The sequence below is a fragment of the Pollachius pollachius genome, assembly GCF_949987615.1.
Source record: "Pollachius pollachius genome assembly, chromosome: 7".
Lineage (NCBI taxonomy): Eukaryota > Metazoa > Chordata > Actinopteri > Gadiformes > Gadidae > Pollachius > Pollachius pollachius.
In genome coordinates, this window is record NC_136940.1 from 24,732,481 (window position 1) to 24,750,518 (window position 18,038).

The window sequence follows — 18,038 nt, forward strand, 5'->3', positions numbered from 1 at the left end:
ATATATCAAAGCAAATTATAACATGTGATAACATGCGCGTCATTATTATTTCATCCTTCTCTAAATGAGGGAGAAATGTCAAACAGTGTTTATTTTAAGCACACAATTTATTAGTTGTTCCGATACCTGCCTAAAATGCAGTATCGGGTATCAGTGAGTACGCAGGTCTATTCACCGATCCGATAGCATCACATGACTTATTTACAACACTGGCAGAGAACATCACAAACACGTGCAGTGTTCGTTAACGGACAGAGGTGAACAGTTGGAATGGGAAACCCGTCATCTCCGACCTACGTGCGTTAGAGTTACTTAGTCGGAAAATGTGGATGCTCGCTCATGCTAAACTACAAGAATACAAATATATTATTATAATTATAGATGATAAATCTAAATGATCTAGTTCTGAAAAAAATGAAATTGTCAACCGTAAATGAACCGACTATACATGGCTGTCATCGTAAGAGAACCCTTCCATAAGAACAAGTGTTATTTCTAGTTACAATGCTATATGCTGTATCGGTAAATACTCGGTATCGGCCGATGCTCAAGCTCAGGAATCGAAATCGGGAAGGAAAAAACGGTATTGGAAAACATCTGTACGATCTATTTCAGTCAAACCTCGGAGGGGAATAATGTATTCTTTAACCGCCTTGCTTGTCACTCCAGCACAAGAGGTGTACGATGCTTCAGTCGCTACAGTCAAGGTGGTTCTTCAGCGGCAGCCACATTCTTTGGCCGAAATGTCTTTCTTGATGTTGCTGTCGGTGGTCCCGTCGTCTTTCAATTCCAACACCCTCAGGGACTCGTAGGCCACCGGCACGCAGCACACAGAGCTGCCCAGCAAGGCGCCGCTCTGGATCAGGTCGTTGAGCAGGACGGCGTGGTTGGTCGGGTTGTGCAAGGGGAAGTCACACACCCCGGTGCATTTTCTGATATTGGTGCATTCGGGGGCCAGAAAATAATGTTTCAGGTACATCTGGAATGCCTGCACCCTACAGATGTTGCTTTGGCTGACCGGCCATCCTCTGGCGGCTCGCAGGCCTCTCTGGACCTCGTAGGCCTTTGCTACCGTCTGTAGGGCTAGCATCAGCAGGAAGGCTCTGTACTGGAGCTCTCCTGGAAGGGGGCAAGATAGGATGGAAACCTTAAGTCTACGTAGCGTCAGTATCACTCACTCAAAGTCACTGCTGTGAGGTGATTGGAATAAATAGGATCCCGCTACAGTAAAAGTATATGTAAGGATTAAGGGTTATTCCACGTATACCTGTTACCAATGCCAACAATGACTACATACATCTTTGAGCAAATTATTTTTGTGTTTTTGAGAAAACGCGTGGACACCTCGCCCTGACCCAACGCTGCGGTAAGAAGAGTAACCCCTGAAGGCTTCACCTGCTGGCTGCTCCTCCCTGGGAAGCGCACTGAGAGCCTTGAGGCGCTCCAGGCTCTGAACGGCCTTCTGCTCCACCTCCACCTCCCCCATCAGCACCTCCATCTGCTGCTCCAGGGTCTCCAGCTTCCTCCGGAGCTCCCCCAGCAGGTTGGGCGGCAGGGCCAGTGCTCCCCCGCGGCCCAGCCGCAGCACCGAGCCGGGGGGCGGGAAGGAGAAGAAGGTGGGCGAGGAGGAGTTGAGCAGCTCCACTAGGAAGCTCTCGCTTGAGGCCGGCCCCAGGGCCAGGCTTGGCAGGGACTCAAGGGACTGCAGCGACACCCCCGAGGTGCGGGTCTCCCCGGGGGGCAGGGGGATGACGTTACCCAGGAAGGCCTGGAGCTCCCGCAGGAAGGAGACGGCGTCCGAGGAGCCCTCGGGCGGGGAGAAGGGTTCTGCTCCTGGGGGGACGGGCTCCATCATGGGGTGGGCCATCGTCCCTGCCCCTGGGAGGACCAAAGGAAAATGAGTTATCTTGCAAACACAAGACATTGACAACGGTTAGAATTTGTAATAAATACACTCTCCTGATGACACCGGCATGGTGTGGGAATTCTTCACTGAAAGGCAGGAACTGTTTCTTTGTCAACCACACGAAATTGATGGCGGGACGACATAGCAGAACAACAAAGCTACACACAAACTTCTTTAACTATAACCGTCTCTCCAGACTTCGACTGCTTGTGTGGGCATAATCCGACCTGTAGTTGGGGCGTCCATGTTCGTGTCTGGCCTCTGTCCGTCCACCCCGCGTCTGTCTGTGACCTGCTGGGGGAGACACTCCCTACACCTCAGCAGGAGCCACGCCAGGCAGCAGCACACACGCAGAACGGCCAACATGCTTAATGGATAGATCTGCGACGCGTCTCTGGCTCTGCCTGAGTCCCTTGTTTTGGTCAGGCTCAGGGGAAGTCTTCTTTATAAAGACACACGCCTTGTTGTTGCAAAAAAGCCCAAGCCTTGGATTGGACACCAACACCCTGGCGTGTTGCAGACCGTCTACCCGTTAGAACAGCACATGCTCTCTGGGTTTATCTGTGATAAGAGCAGGGAATAAGGAAGGAGAAAACATCACAAGAGATGTTGTTGGAGGGACACTGAACTCTCCTCCCTCTAGCTAGACTCCGCTGAGCGGCGGTGAGAACAGCGTCCAGACCGAGGGAGGATTGGAGGAATGGTTACACAGTGGCCACACTTTGAAACTCTGTTGACACTTTTGGTGGATCCCACGAAACAGGTTGATTCTATGGCACAATGGCCAGCTTCAGGTACACTAGATAACACAAAGGTGATTAGTTGGTGAAGAGTGAATACGTTTGCCAATGTTTCAAATGGGGTCAGGATTTTTGTTTCTTAAATAAAACAATCTTTAATACAACCGTGCATGGACCGACTTTCAGTTAAATTAGGATTTATGAACAATTACACAATTATATGTACAATGTTCAAAATAAGACCTTGATCAAATCCTAGTTGATTTCATCCCATTTTATTATATGTTATATCATATTGATTGAAGTGCCACAAAGTATCTCATCCACAGTTGCAGAGAGAACCTCTCACAGCTGCTCCATTGTTTTCAGTCGACCAAGGTCTCCTGAATCTCAGAGTGGTGGAAGCGAAGAGATAAACTCAAGGCTTTGGCACAGAGTCACACACATCTTGTGTAACCAATGGCACCCACTGTGTACATATTGCACAACCCTGATTCGCAATGTGGGAGGAAAAAAATATGTTACAGGTTTACAATTGGTTTAGAAAAACAATAACAAATCAACATTTACAAATGTTGAAACGCATGCAATGAATGCACACATAAAAATAGCTACTCAAACCAGGGTAATTAGGTTTACTTATTTCTACACAAGGGATCCAAGTGATCCAATTCCCCAGGCTAGCCATGACTTGACCAGACGTTTAATCATTGGTAGACTAGTTTCCACCGGTTCCTCCCATGCTGTCATCACTTCAGTTATTACCTTCCTGCCTATTTGTCATCAACATGACGAGAAAGCATGAGAAACCATCAACAGGACCTTGTCATTCCCCCAGACACAGCCCACCCATAGCCAAGAAGTGGAGACTGAGACAAGTAATTTATATCAAACCATTTTAATAATAATAATCATAAAAAGCAAAACAAAACATTTCAATTTGTCATTAGAACATCTTAAGATAAAAGCACCAACACCAACTAGCAAGAATATCTCCATGGAAACCCCCAGGGCGTTTTGGAACCTGGGTTTGCCTTTATTGCAGCTCAAGCCTGCCCTGGCTCCACTATACACACCTGTAGTAAAACCACTGCTCCTCCTACGTTAAGGACAGGTCTGGCTCCACTATATACACAGGTCAGGTGTTCTGAAACGACAGCTTCTCCTACGTCAAGGACTGCAGCGACTGAAACGCTCCATCTCTAATCCGACCCAGAGCTCTGGTCCTAAAGCGAGGCGTTTGGGACAGAAAAGGCTTCGGCTGGAGTGGCCTGATGTACGGGTCAGTGAGAACACGTTGTTTTGTCAAGGAGGTGTAGACCGTGAGTCAAAGGCATTTTAGTCGAGGGCCAATCGTCAGGTGACTGTGCGATGCTGGCTGAACGCCGGCTGGAGAGGCGCCAGACAGCCTCTCCACCTGACCCCGCGACAGCAGCGTAATGCAGTCGTTTGGTGGGTTGCATTGTGGCATAATTTCAAGCAATCAAGAGTTCTTCCTGAGTGTAACCTTTGGCAGGATTCAAAATAACCAGCCTCTTGTATTGCTGCGGCGCTCTCTCTCGTCACAAAGACGGAGAACACAGCGGAGGATTTTACGCGCGTCGCGCTCGACCGAAGAGGCGCCTCGGCGACAACTCCGCGTCGCTTTGACTCTATATATGAGGCGACGGCGAACAGGAACAGGGATTAAAACAAAAGGAATAAACCAAAAATGAAGAAGCGCTCACGGCTACCAAAACAAACGTATTCTCCCTCGCACATACATCGCCGCAGCCGTTGAGATTGTAGGAAGTTTGAGAGATGGAGCATCGGATAGTCACCAGGCAAGCTGGGTTGAGCGTCACCAAACCATGCTCCTTTTGTAGCACACAGAAAAAAGGAAAGGAGAACTTTCTCAATAGCTGCATGTTCCTTGTTTTAAGTGAAGGAGAGCACCGCGCTGTCAACACAAGTAGTATTCAAAGTCGATCAGCGTTTTGAGTCAAAACGTAAAAGCTTAATACAGAACAACAGAACTCGTATCAAACACCAGGTATAAGAAATATCTGAACAGTGTCAACAAGATCCTACAATTACAAAAGACCTCTCAGTGCTGGGAACTTAAGATCGGCTATGGGTTTTGAAAAATGATTTTTAGTTGTTTTTTTTTTCACCTAAAAAAAAAAGAACCCCCTCACAAACACATTGGTGTTCACAGATCAACCAAACCCGAGTCTAGAGGAAAGCACTACTAATCAAAAGCTTTGATTATCCCTTGGACCAATCATGACGTCTGTTGCTAAACGGAACGAAAACCTGCTTCCTCTCAATAGTCTTTCTGTTGGACCCGTTTACTGTTTTCCAACTGACCCCCGGAAATCAGTAACAGCCGTGTGTTCAAAGTACAGGTTCACTATTAAAACCACCGTGATGACGTCACAGACCCGCTGTCACCAGACGTGGCCGCCGCGAGCCGAGGACCGGAAGTGGGCGATGAGGCTGAGGTTTCGTATTGTATGCACCAAAATAAAATTATTATTAAATGATACATTTATTATTTGGAAAAAAAAGCACCATTTTCCTCCCCCACAATCTAATATGGTAAAAAAACAACATAAAACCCACGTTAAAACGCCTGATACATTTCAAGATGATTCCACCGCTAGATTCTGGTTAGTCACACCATCGATGGTCAAACTAATGGGTATGTTAAGATGGTTCTCTAATTTGGAGTGTACAGCAAATATTACAACCAGCCTTACCATAACTCTTATCTCCAATTAATTTATATATTCATATATGTATCTATATATATATATATATTTATATATATATATCCATTATTTTTTAGAATGACAACAGACAAAAGGAGCCAACAATATCATATGTACAAAACAGTGTGTCGTGTTCATAAACCAAATATCTTGAGAACATAAAAACTATTTCAGGTGAAACGTGACAGTTGGTTTGAAAACGGAAACAAGAGGGAATGCCACAGCCTTATATGGGCGTAACGGGACCTGGAGGAAGCTGCTGCAGGCGAGCTTTACCTAACCTTCGTTGTCCACAGGCGAGAGGGTCTCAGACAGAACAGAGGAAATGCCACTAGTGGGTGGCATTTCAAAATAAAAGTCCCTGTGTACAAGCAGCACCAAGTGTACTTATTTGTCTTAACTTACTTTAGATGTTTTCAATATTGAATAAATAAGTTCAGGCACAGTCTGGAGATAGCACCATTGTTTTTTTCAGACTGTCAAGTAGACACTATTGCATTCTACTTCATCCATCCAATTTAGGATTGATAAAGGGGGAGGGGGGGGGGGGGGGAGAAATATACCAAAAAGACTGTCAGCATAAATATAATAATCTAAATTATACACAATTGTACAGTCTAATATTGAATCCCATTCACAGTACAAACACTGTTATAAAAATAACTTAGAAAATTAAAAAGCCAAACAAAACAAAGTGTGACAACAGTCCAGTAGTACGGTAGTCCTTGTTGCTTTTGGATTCCCAGTGTGAGGATGTGGATGTGTGCGTGTGTGTGTGTGTGTGTGTTAGCGCGTTTGTGTGCGCGCGTCTGTGTGCGTGCGCGCGCCTGTGTTTGCGTGCATGCTGGTTTGCTGCTCAACTGAACACATGACTAGTTGAGTCCCAGAATGTTTAGCTAGAGTTGCAGGTTCGGCTCACGTTAGGAGTCCGGAAAGGGTTTTAGTTGGTTGCCAAGTGGATGGGGTCCTCTATTAGGGGGGGGGGGGGGGGGGGGGGAGTCAACATGAGAATTTGTTTCCAAATTGTATCCTCATAGTGAGATGCGATTTCACACACTTTTTGTTTCACTGACCAATCAGGAAGCCTGACTTGTGGGGACGCGACATAACGAGTGGGAGGGGCTTAACAGACGGATCAGTGATGTGATTGGTCAGTTCTGAAGGCTACCAAGGGACGCCTGGCTCCACCTTACGAATATAAGTTATACTATTCAATTAGAAGAAGAGGATTCATTGATTCTTGAATAATTAAATGCACCATTCAAGCAAAATCAGAGCCATGTGTTAATCATGACAGACAAAAAATAATACCAAACTATTTCTTAGAGCACCGCAATGTAATGTTACGACAGTACAGTCCCTGTGAGGACCACAGACTACAGACACATCATATCTGTATTCATCTAGACATTAATTTCATCACTTGTAAGCATGATTTATGCTTTGGAAGTCTGGGTGCGTATCTGAGAATGTGCGTGTTTGCCTGCATATGTGTGTGTGTGTGTGTGTGTGTGTGTGTGTGTGTGTGTGTGTGTGTGTGCGTGTGTGTGTGCATGTATGCCTGCATGTGTGTGAGAATAGAGTGGTGCAGACGCGTTACATCCCAGTCCGGTGGTCGGTCTGGAGGCGGTGGATCTGGAGGCGTTTTGAAGCATGGGTAGGTACGGTGAGCGCCCCAGTTGCATAGGTTACGTTGGGTTGAGGTAGTTTTCATCAGTTACCTGCGGCAGACGACACAGGGAGACACAGCGTCAGGCCATGAGAACCTGGGGGCCGGCGTCTGCCAAGCCTTTTGACAACACATTCAAATGGAGGTTTGAGTCAGGACGGACGCACTCACAAGGAGTAGGGAGCTGAAAAACAATTCATCTGCTAAAGCGGTGGTTTGCTGTGGGAGACGCGAGACAGGTCAGAACTAACATCAGCACATTAAGATGCACGGGGGTCTGGTTTCAGGCCTCTGCCTAGACCATTAGATCAACGATCAGGAGGAGGAAGACATGACCGGTCTTCTGTACAGTCAGCTTAATGGCCGGTCTTATGTACAGTGAGTTTACGACCGGTCTTACGTACAGTGGGTTTAATGACTGGTCTTATCCACGGTGAGTTTAATGACCGGTTTTATGTAAAGTTAGTTTAATGACAATGGATTTGGCATACATCTCTTGGGGGGGCTTCTGTTCCTTCTGCAGTCACAATTATCAATCAACATTCATCACCGGATTGTACGGTTCCTTCCTGTTGTTGATATTGCATTTCACTGAGGATTTGTGAAACTAATCTAATCTTGTAAGATAACAAGCACTATGACCACCAATGAGTGTTTAGCACGCTAACTCTAGCGTACTTTTGGCTTGGCTCCAGCTATTGGGCTGTTATCATTGGAAATGAACCAGCTCAACTGATCCATTTCCCAATATGTGCTAAAGTGCCAACTGTCACAAAAGTGTCAACCAATAACTCTAGTTTGATACGGAATAGGAACGTGGTACTGAAATCAATGCGGTTTTACAGAGCGATGATCAAATCTACATTTACATTTGATCTAAACCCCGACCAACCAAACAGAGGCCGGGCTGTGTACTCTGTACCACCGTGTGCGTGTGCAGGGACTGTGGCGGTGATGTCACGTGCGGGGCGGACCCCAGGAAGTGTATCGCCGACGCGCCCATCAGTTCAGAACCCATCAGACTCACCCTGTTCTGAGGCAGAACCGCGGGGGGGGCCAGACCCACTGTCCCTCTTCCTCTTGATTGCTCGACAACCCTCCCCCCCCACCCCCCACCCCCCCCCCCCCTATCTGGGTCGGTTGCCGGAGAGCTGCGAGGCACCTTGGGAGCCGTTCACACTCTGAGTCCTCCGCGCGCCCGGCCCACCCCCCGCGGAGCTGCTGCCGGCGGCCGGAGGGAGGGGCGGGCGGGGAAGGTAGTGCCCCGAGAAGGGCCGAGCGGAAGTGGAGAGGGAGGCCGTGGCAGCGGCGGACGCAGAAGCAGGGGGGATGGTAGAGGAGGAGGTGGGGAGGGAGGAGTGGGCTCGCTGGTGATGCAGGGAGGAGTAGTGGGAGGAGGAGGAGGAGGAGGAGGAGGAGGAGGGGGGCTGGGCCAGGCGAGCGACAGGGGAGGATGAGGAGGAGGCGCATGACGAGGGGGGAGCCGCGGGATGGAGGTGTGGCGCCGTGGCGGTGGGCGCCACGCAGTGCATCGGCGGCGGGAGCAGGGAGGGGCTGTGCAGGACCGACTGCGTGCGGCCCTGCTGCGCCTGGGACAGGGAGGAGGCGGCGTGCTGCTGGGCGGGGGCCGAGGCTGAAGAGGCCAGGCCGAGCAGGGGCCCCAGGCCCCCGGGGACGGGCAGCGCGCTCCCGAACTGATGGGACGAGACGGAGGGCACCACGTGGTGAAAGATACCTGCGGAGCACACACAGCAGGGGAGCAGGGGGTGGGGGGGGGGAGGAGGAGGAGAGGGGAGGGACAGAGAGGAGGAGGAGAGGAGGGGGAGGAGCAGGGGGGAGAGAGGGACAGAGAGGAGGAGGAGAGGGGGAGGGGGGGAGAGAGAGACAGAGAGGAGGAGGGAGAGGGAGAGAGAAGGGGGGCGAGGGGGAGAGGGGGAGGAGAGAGAGGGACAGAGAGGAGGAGAGGGGGAGGAGAGAGAGAGGGACAGAGAGAAGGAGAGGGGGAGGAGAGAGAGAGGGACAGAGAGGAGGAGGAGAGGGGGAGGAGAGAGGGACAGAGAGGAGGAGAGGGGGAGGAGAGAGAGGGACAGAGGAGGAGAGGGGGAGGAGAGAGAGGGACAGAGGAGGAGAGGGGGAGGAGAGAGAGAGGGACAGAGAGGAGGAGGAGAGGGGAGGGGAGGGGGGGGAGAGAGAGAATGACAGAGGAGGAGAGGGGAGGAGAGAGAGGGACAGAGAGGAGGAGAGAGAGGGACAGAGAGGAGGAGGAGAGGGGGGGAGGAGAGAGAGAGAGAGGGGGGGACAGAGGGAAGCAGGGGCTGAAGCAGGTTTTGCAGAGCAGCAAGCGAGTCTTCCACATGCGGACACCGAGCCACCCGTCAGTCCACTATGACCCCGGCATAAAACACCAATCAGCGTTGCCATGGCGGCAGCACTTCACAACGAAAGCCTTTAGCGAGGCGACATGTTACATGCAGATTGGACTCAGCGTCGTGGTGAAGTGGCGCACCCACGGAGAACGTCAACCATCGACTTGAGATTCGAACTGACGAGTTACTTTTAGTGTCGAGGTGAGAGACGTTTTCAGTGGGTGGCTCCAACGTAAAGTAAGAAGCAGTGCGGGGGGGGGGGGGGGAGGTTCAATGCCAAGCAGCGCGAGCGCCAGCCGGACTGTCAGTCAGTCCGTCATTCAGTCCGTCAGTCCAGAGCGACACGGGGTCCGGCTGTACCGTCCACGTGGTTCCCATGCCGACCCTTCCCCTCCGCGGCGCCATAGAGCTCCTTCCTCAGAGCTCCACCCCCGACCCCCTAAAGGGTCTTGGGGGTCCTACCGCTGACCCCTGACCCCTAAAGGGTCCTGGGTTCCTAACCCTGACCCCTGACCCCTAAAGGGTCCTGGGGGTCCTAACCCTGACCCCTAAAGGGTTGTGGGGGTCCTAACCCTGACCCCTAAAGGGTCCTGGGGGTCCTAACCCTGACCCTTAAAGGGTCCTGGGGGTCCTAACCCTGACCCCTGACCCCTAAAGGGTCCTGGGGGTCCTAACCCTGACCCCTGACCCCTAAAGGGTCCTGGGGGTCCTAACCCTGACCCCTAAAGGGTTGTGGGGGTCCTAACCCTGACCCCTGACCCCTAAAGGGTCCTGGGGGTCCTAACCCTGACCCCTAAAGGGTTGTGGGGGTCCTAACCCTGACCCCTGACCCCTAAAGGGTCCTGGGGGTCCGCTGGGCGCCGCTCCTCTTACCTCCCGCCGCTCCGCCGGCCAGCCCGGCGCTGGAGAAGCCCCCCATGGAGCAGTGGCCGTTGACCAGCCGCGCCCCGCTGTTCACCGTGGGCGCCCCCGTCTGGGCACCAAACAGCGACTGCAGCACGGTCGGCCCCCCCAGGGAGAACTGGGCCCCCAGGTACTGCCCCCCCGCCCCGGAGGCCGACGAGGCCACCGCGGGGCCGCCGCCCGCCTTCCCGCTCCGGACGCCGCCCCCGGCTCCGCCCCCGCTGGCGGCGGCCATGAACAGGTTCTGGCCGGCCTTCAGCTCCCAGTCCCGGGACCCCTTCTGCTTCTGAAAGCTCTGGCGCTGGTCCGGACCGCCGCCCCCCTGCGACCCTCCTCCTCCTCCTCCTCCTCCTCCACCTCCTCCACCCCCTCCTCCCCGGAGCACCACCTCCTGGCTGAGGAAGGGGTTGGAGGAGGAGAACGTGGCGGCCTCCCCCTCGCTGCCCCTGCGGCCCTGCTGCTGCTGCTTGTGGTCCGAGGAGTCGAGGTCCGGGCCTCGGCAGGGCGCCCCCAGGCCGAACGGGGAGCCCCCCTGCCTCATGTCGGAGCCCGGGTGCTTGGGGTCGGAGATGGGGGAGAAGGTGGACTTCCACTTGCTGGTGGAGCAGAGGGAGGAGGAGGAGGAGGAGGAGGAGGAGGAGGAGGCGTCGCTGCCAGTGCTGTGGCCACTGCTGCCACCAGACTTCCTTCCTGGGAGGAAGGAGAGGAGGAGGTGAGAGCCATCCCTGTGAGTGAGTGAGTGAGTGAAGGAGTGAGTGAGTGAAGGAGTGAGTGAGTGAAGGAGTGAGTGAGTGAAGGAGTGAGTGAGTGAAGGAGTGAAGGAGTGAGTGAGTGAGTGAGTGAGTGAGTGAGTGAGTGAGTGAGTGAGTGAGTGTTTCTCAGGTTCCTCCCTTCTGGACACTGACCTCTCTCTCCTCCCTCTCCGGTCCTGCTGGGCCCCTCTCTGCTCTCCAATGATATGGTGGCAATCTTCCTTTCAATTCTTGGGAGAAAAAGGAGGAAGATGCACTTGAATGAAACACACTACAGCATTCACCGTGCAGATACCATAGCTGGTGTGTGGGTGTATCCTGGTGTGTGGGTGGGTGTGTGTTTGTGTGTGTGTGTGTGTGTGTGTGTGTGTGTGTGTGTGTGTCTTTTCAAGGCCACAGGGCTGATTTTGTTGCTGCTGCTTTGTGTTATCTGTGCAGGGAGTTGGTGGGCTGAGCAACAACACATGGTGAGATGGGGCGCACCTGAGCAGGCTTGGCTTGGGAGCCTATAAAGCAGCCTTGAGCAGGCTTGGCTTGGGAGCCTATGAAGCGGCCCTGAGCAGGCTTGGCTTGGGAGCCTATGAAGCAGCCCTGAGCAGGCTTGGCTTGGGAGCCTATAAAGCAGCCTTGAGCAGGCTTGGCTTGGGAGCCTATAAAGCGGGCCTGAGCCCGGTTGTAGCCCCTTCTGGTCCCACCGGGCGGGGCCCCGGGGGTCGTGGCCTGATGCGTACCGTGAGCTGGAGGTGTCGGCGGGGTAGCCCGAGTCCCCGTCATCGTCGGAGCTGAGGGCCGAGGAGTACGAGCCCGTCCCGTTGGGCTCCAGGGGCCGCTCCCGCTTCAGGACGGGGGGCTGCTCCCGGTCCCCCCCGGCCGGGCTGCCCTGCTCCGGGGACGAGATGGCCGAGATCTCCAGGGGCTGGTTGATGTTGTTCACCTGTCGACACACACACACACACACACACACACACACACACACACACACACACCCTTATCAGGCACGGCTGGGTGACGACATCTATCGAGGTTTGCAAGCAGGGGCAAGCGCAAACAACAATGTGACTATTTGTGCGTACGGGACTGTGTGGGTTTGTGTGAATCTCTCTGTGTATGAGTCTGTGTGTGCGTGTGCATGTTTCTCTGAGTGAGTGTCTGTTTCTCTGTGTGTGTGTGTCTCTGTGTGCGTGTGCATGTTGTGTGCGTGTGCATGTTTCTCTGAGTGTGTGTGTGTGTCTCTGTGTGCGTGTGGCTGCGTCTGTGTGTCTGCGTCTCTGTGTGCGTGTGTCTGCGTCTCTGTGTGCGTGTGGCTGCGTCTGTGTGTGTCTGCGTCTCTGTGTGCGTGTGTCTGCGTCTCTGTGTGCGTGTGGCTGCGTCTGTGTCTCTGTGTGCGTGTGTCTGCGTCTGCGTCTCTGTGTGCGTGTGGCTGCGTCTGTGTGCGTCTGCGTCTCTGTGTGCGTGTCTCTGCGTCTCTGTCTGCGTCTGTGTGCGTGTGTCTGCGTCTGTGTCTGCGTGTGCGTGTGTGTGTGTGCACGTGGAGGGCTCCTCGTGACCCACCATGGTGTTGATGTTGAGCGGGGAGCCCGACGGGTGACTGCCAGCCCCCAGCCCGTGGAAAGACCTCCTCTTGGGGGAGACGCTGGCTGCCGAGGTGCCCCCCGCGGAGCTCCGCTTCCTCCGACCGCGCTTCCGCCCCTCCTGGGGCCCCGTCCCGTGCAGCGGGGGGGTGGGGGGGTGTGCGTGCTGCTGCTGTTGTTGTTGAACCCCGGGCGACGGATGATGGGGGTGGTGCTGATGGTGACTGTGGTGGTGGTGGTGGTGGTGGTGGTGGTGGTTGTTTCCGTGGCTACCGTGATGACCCTGCTTGCCGGCGTTGCTGTTGCTGTTGTTGCCGTGGTGATGGTGGGCGTGCCGCGCCGCCGCCCCCCCCAGGGACGACGAGGAAGAGGAGGACGAGGACGAGGAAGACGAGGACGAGAAGAAGATGCGCCGGCGGGACTCGCCGTCCTGCGGATCGGCGTCCGACTCCCCCCCCGGGGGGGGGTCCTCGGGGGGGATCCTCGGGGGCCCGTCGGCGTAGTGAAGCACCCCTCCGCCGGCGGCGGGCGGGCCCGCCGGGCAGGCGTTGGCGTGGGGGTGAGGGGAGGGAGAGGCGCCGTCGTGGTCGTCAGAGTGACAGCCGCCGTTCATCAGCCCTGAGCCAGAACAGAAGCCTGGGGGCAAGAGGTCAAGGGGTCACGGGGTCAGACCAGGTGGAGTCACGCTCACAGCGCGGTGCCGTGGCCAGCCAGGCCGCTGAGGGAGGGTGTGGATGTGAGGCAGAGTGAGGGAGTGTGTGGATGTGAGTGTGGATGTGAGGCAGAGTGTGGATGTGAGGCAGAGTGAGGGAGTGTGTGGATGTGAGGCAGAGTGTGGATGTGAGGCAGAGTGAGGGAGGGTGTGGATGTGAGGCAGAGTGAGGGAGGGTGTGGATGTGAGGCAGAGTGAGGGAGGGTGTGGATGTGAGTGTGGATGTGAGGGGTTTAGGCAGTGTGGATGTGAGAGTGTGGATGTGAGGCAGAGTGAGGGAGTGTGTGGATGTGAGTGAGAATGTGGCTGTGGGGAAGTATGTAGCTGGAGGGAGAATTAGGGACTATGTGGATGTGAGGCAGAGTGTGTGTCTTTGAGGGAGTGTGTTGATATGTAAGGCGTCGTGAGTGAGCTGTGAGGAGAGTCTTACCGTTGGTCTGTCCCGTCTGAGACACAGGACTGGGAGTACTCCTCTGGAGAGATAAAAACAAGACGCTGGCCTTTTACACAGGAGCTCTGCCTTAGCTGTACTGCCACGATACCACTGCTTAGGGAGAGCTCTCTAACATGTCACCACTGTTTAGGGAGAGCTCTCTAACATGTCACCACTGTTTAGGGAGACCCTCTATCATGTCAAGTTTCCTGCAGTGCACCGCTGTTGGATACAGACACTCCAAAACAGAACACCTAACTACTGCAAAACAACATCAACCCCCCCCAGACCCATCATTCTGCAACCAAGCCCATGACCACAGACGGTGAGGGAGTACCCACCAGTCTCTCGGCTCGGCTCGGCAGCACCACACTGGCCAGCGGGATGCTGACTGGTAGCTTACTGGGATGGACGGTGCTCAGGGGGATACTGATGGGAAGGCTCTTTATGGGGGGGTCTCCGCCCAGCCCCGACGGACTCTTCTCCTTCCCACCCTAGACACACACCCAGGGAGTGAGGGGTAAGGGGGGAGAGGAGAAGGAGGGACAGACAGGGAGTGAGGGGGGAGAGGAGAAGGAGGGACAGACAGGGAGTGAGGGGTGAGGGGGGGAGGAGAGAGAGGGACAGACAGGGAGTGTGTGGTGAGGGGGAGAGGAGAGGACAGGGACAGACAGGGAGTCAGAGGAGAGAGGGGGACAGGGACAGACAGGGAGTGAGTGGAGAGAGGAGGACAGGGACAGACAGGGAGTCAGGGGGGAGAGGACAGGGACAGACAGGGAGTCAGGGGGGGAGAGGAGAGGAGGACAGGGACAGACAGGGAGTGAGTGGAGAGAGGAGGACAGGGACAGACAGGGAGTCAGGGGGGGAGAGGACAGGGACAGACAGGTAGTCAGGGGGGGAGAGGAGAGGAGGACAGAGACAGACAGGGTCCCAGAGTGAGTCAGTGAGTCTCTCTGTGTAATGACAGAAGTCACCGGGAGGCGGAGACGCCAGTGTGGCCTGTAGGCAAGTCGAGACAGATCCATAAGATAGCGTGTGAAGAAGACGTGTCCTCACCCTGTCGGAGGCCTTGGGGGTGCCGTTGTGGCCGTCGGAGGAGCTGGGAGAGGGGCAGTTGAGCTTTGCCCCCAGGGGAGACGTCACGGCACACAGTTCCCCCCTGACACACACACACAAACAGCAGGGCACACCGGTTAACCGCCAGCAAGCGTCCCCTTATCTGCTGCTCAAAAGATGCCTTGGACTTTATTTAACTTAACCCCAAACCATCAACAAGAAAGACGTGTTATGTGGGACAGCAGAGAAAGAAAAACAAAGACTACCGCTTACATTCTTTGTTGGGAATGTGTGTTCGCAGAAAAGATTAAGGTTTGGCCGCCTCAATGTGCAAAGTTAAGGGAAGGGAATGTTTACGACCCATAAACACATTCTTCGCCAAACAGGATAACATGCAGCGACAAGCTTTTTGAAACTGACCACAATTCCCCAAGAACATTCTCAAGCAGTCGCAGCTTGGCTATCAATAACGGTAGTTCCGCGGGTCCAACACTTTATATATTGGTTATTTACGACGGTAGTTGAACAGACTGTGTGCTTGTGTATTAAACCCCACTGCTGCCCCTCAGAGCTAGTTGGCTGAGCTGCTCTAGGAGGTATTCTAACCCAGAGTCCAGGTTCATATCAGGGGTTGATAAGGGCTTTGGCCTCTAAAGATGAGACGCCTGATAAGATTTTTAGGATAGATATGCAACCCTGGTTTATTTGGTCCATATTCTGCATAATTCTTTGGGGGTTGTTTTTTGTTAACAAGGTTGGTACCCTCATAGGTTTATGGGTCATTAATGCGGTAGTATTTATTTGACTAATTGGTTTTATATTGTTGCCGTAGAATACTTTGAATTAATCATCTGTTATGAATATATTACCATGATTATAAGCACTATGTGCTACAGCTTAGATAAAAGTAATGACGATAAAAGTAACGATAAACTTCCCAGAAACTTATCAGCGATTTGAAATGATATGGCTCCATAAAACACATGAAAACAAAAGATAATATTTCGAAAAAAAAAAGTCATCACATGCAAATTTAAGTTATTTCAAACTTGGACTTCTTTTAATTTTATAATATAGAACAAAGTCGTAAAATACATTGTTTCACATTCTTCACAATACAATCACTTCTATTTAAACCCTGAACTTTTGGATTGACTTTCTCCTGATCACCAATCAACGGACCACAACGGTCTTAACCCCGCCCCCAGCCCTGCCCCCAGCCCCGCCCCTATTCAATCAGTGCGATGCAGGGCGAGCGGAGACAGCGGGCTCTTAGCCCCGCCCCTAGCCCCGCCCCCAGCCCCATCACTCAGTGAGGAGCAGGACTAGCGGAGACAGCGTGGTTGGGTCGCCAACCAACCTGTGAGTGGCCAGCGCCATGCCGCGCAGCTGCAGCGACGTGTCCTGGTTGAGGTGGCGTCGCAGGGCGATCTTGGCCGGGGAAAAGCGGGTGTAGTCGGGCAGGGCGTGGCAGACCCCCAGGTGGCGCGCGGCCCGCCCGTTGGGGGCGGCCTCGTGCTCCATGGCGATGGCGGGCAGGTAGCGCGTGAGCAGGTCCCCCTTGGCGCCGTTGACCTCGGCGCCCAGGCCGTTGTGGGCGGGGCCCGAGGACAGCAGCAGCTTGGAGGGGTCCGCATCCAGGCCCTGCCGCGGGTCCAGGCCCTTCCTGTAGGGGGAGCCGTCGCACGGCCCGTACGACTTCAGCTGGAGGAGCTCCTGCTGCCGCTGGCTCTTCTCCAGCTCCACGATGCTGATCTGTGAACAGCAGGGGGCGCCGTTACACAAGGTAGTGAACACCTTGGGGAGCAGTTACACACAGCGAACACCGGGGGCCGCCGTTACACCAGGAGAACACCAGGGGGCGCCGGTACACAAGGTGAACACCATGGGGCGCCGTTACACCAGAAGAACACCAGGGTGAGCCGTTACACCAGGAGAACACCAGGGGGAGCCGTTACACCAGGAGAACACCAGGGGGAGCCGTTACACCAGGAGAACACCAGGGGGAGCCGTTACACAAGGAGAACACCAGCTGAACACCGGGGGGAGCCGTTACACAGGGTGACCACCAGGGGGCACCTTTACGTAAGGCTAACACCAGGGAGAGCCGTTACACAAGGAGAAGGTGTTGAAATGAAACCCTTCTGTTGCCAATGAAATGATCCCAAGTCACCACGCGGAACTATGCTTTTTATGATCCAGTTACGAGAGTCCATAAACATTCTTTGTACCTATTTAACCCTGTGTGAGTAGAGGAGGTTGTAGTATTAACGGTGGAGATATGGATCTCTGTAAGGTAATCTGGGTCCAGGGGTCTACTGCTGTAACACCACTATGGGGAGACGGCACCAGACCAGAAGCTAAAGAGAGTGCGAGGGGCGGAGTCACACCTGGCTTCCCGCTCTGTTCTCTACAGATTATTTCATCAGCGCGATTGGATGAGGGGATCATTCATCAAATCCATCCATTTCTACAGTCTCCCCTGTGTTCCTTAGAAACCCTCAGACACTTTTCTTTTGTGCTGCCCGAGTTTGTGTTGGCTGTTTAAGGCCAATCACGCGCTTACAGAGCCAGTGATTGGTCGAAACCCAATCAGCCAGATTTGAGCTGCTGGGCCGCCAGACTTAAAAGCTCCCACGTTATACCACCAGGTGGGAGTGTGATAAGCCGTTTTGAAAATCTGCCTCTTCCTGCGTTTTGGTGACATCACAAGTGGGCGTGTCCACCTAGATGTGCGTTCGATAGATCCGCCTACCAGCCTACCCAGTGGACTGTAGCAAACACTGCTCATCTATCCAGCACAGATCTAGGTGGACACGCACACTTGTGATGTCAGAAGAGGCAGATTATCAAAACGGCCTGTAACAGCCAATCACACCTGGTGGTATAATATGGGACCTTTAACCTTCAGCCTTCTGAGGCTGTGGGGGGGGGGGGGGGGCGGGGGTCTGAAGGCGCTGGTCTCCGTACCTGCAGCTCCAGGCAGTGCCTCTGCTTCTCCGAGATCTGCCTCCGCAGTGCCTGCTTCTCCTTCAGCAGGCTCTCCAGGCACAGAGAGCCCCAGTCCAGACACAGCTCCTCACAACGAGCCTTCAGCTGGGGGGGGGGGAGAGACACGGACACACACACACACATGGACACACACGGACACACACACACACACACACACACACACAC

General features: G+C 53.8%; 1 protein-coding gene across 1 annotated transcript in view; it reads right to left on the bottom strand.

Moving 5' to 3' along the window:
* Nucleotides 1–3,534: 3,534 nt before the first annotated feature.
* dot1l (DOT1-like histone H3K79 methyltransferase) overlaps nucleotides 3,535–18,038 on the bottom strand; it is a 29,585-nt gene continuing 15,081 nt past the window's right edge. The window contains exons 19-28 of the mRNA XM_079739793.1: nucleotides 17,832–17,957; nucleotides 16,222–16,616; nucleotides 14,862–14,964; nucleotides 14,147–14,299; nucleotides 13,803–13,845; nucleotides 12,641–13,296; nucleotides 11,821–12,023; nucleotides 11,243–11,319; nucleotides 10,308–11,027; nucleotides 3,535–7,120 (exon numbers count right to left, since the gene is read on the bottom strand). Of these exons, the coding sequence (XP_079595919.1) occupies nucleotides 7,113–7,120; nucleotides 10,308–11,027; nucleotides 11,243–11,319; nucleotides 11,821–12,023; nucleotides 12,641–13,296; nucleotides 13,803–13,845; nucleotides 14,147–14,299; nucleotides 14,862–14,964; nucleotides 16,222–16,616; nucleotides 17,832–17,957 (2,484 nt within the window). The 3' untranslated portion in view covers nucleotides 3,535–7,112. The remainder of the gene's footprint in view (nucleotides 7,121–10,307; nucleotides 11,028–11,242; nucleotides 11,320–11,820; nucleotides 12,024–12,640; nucleotides 13,297–13,802; nucleotides 13,846–14,146; nucleotides 14,300–14,861; nucleotides 14,965–16,221; nucleotides 16,617–17,831; nucleotides 17,958–18,038) is intronic.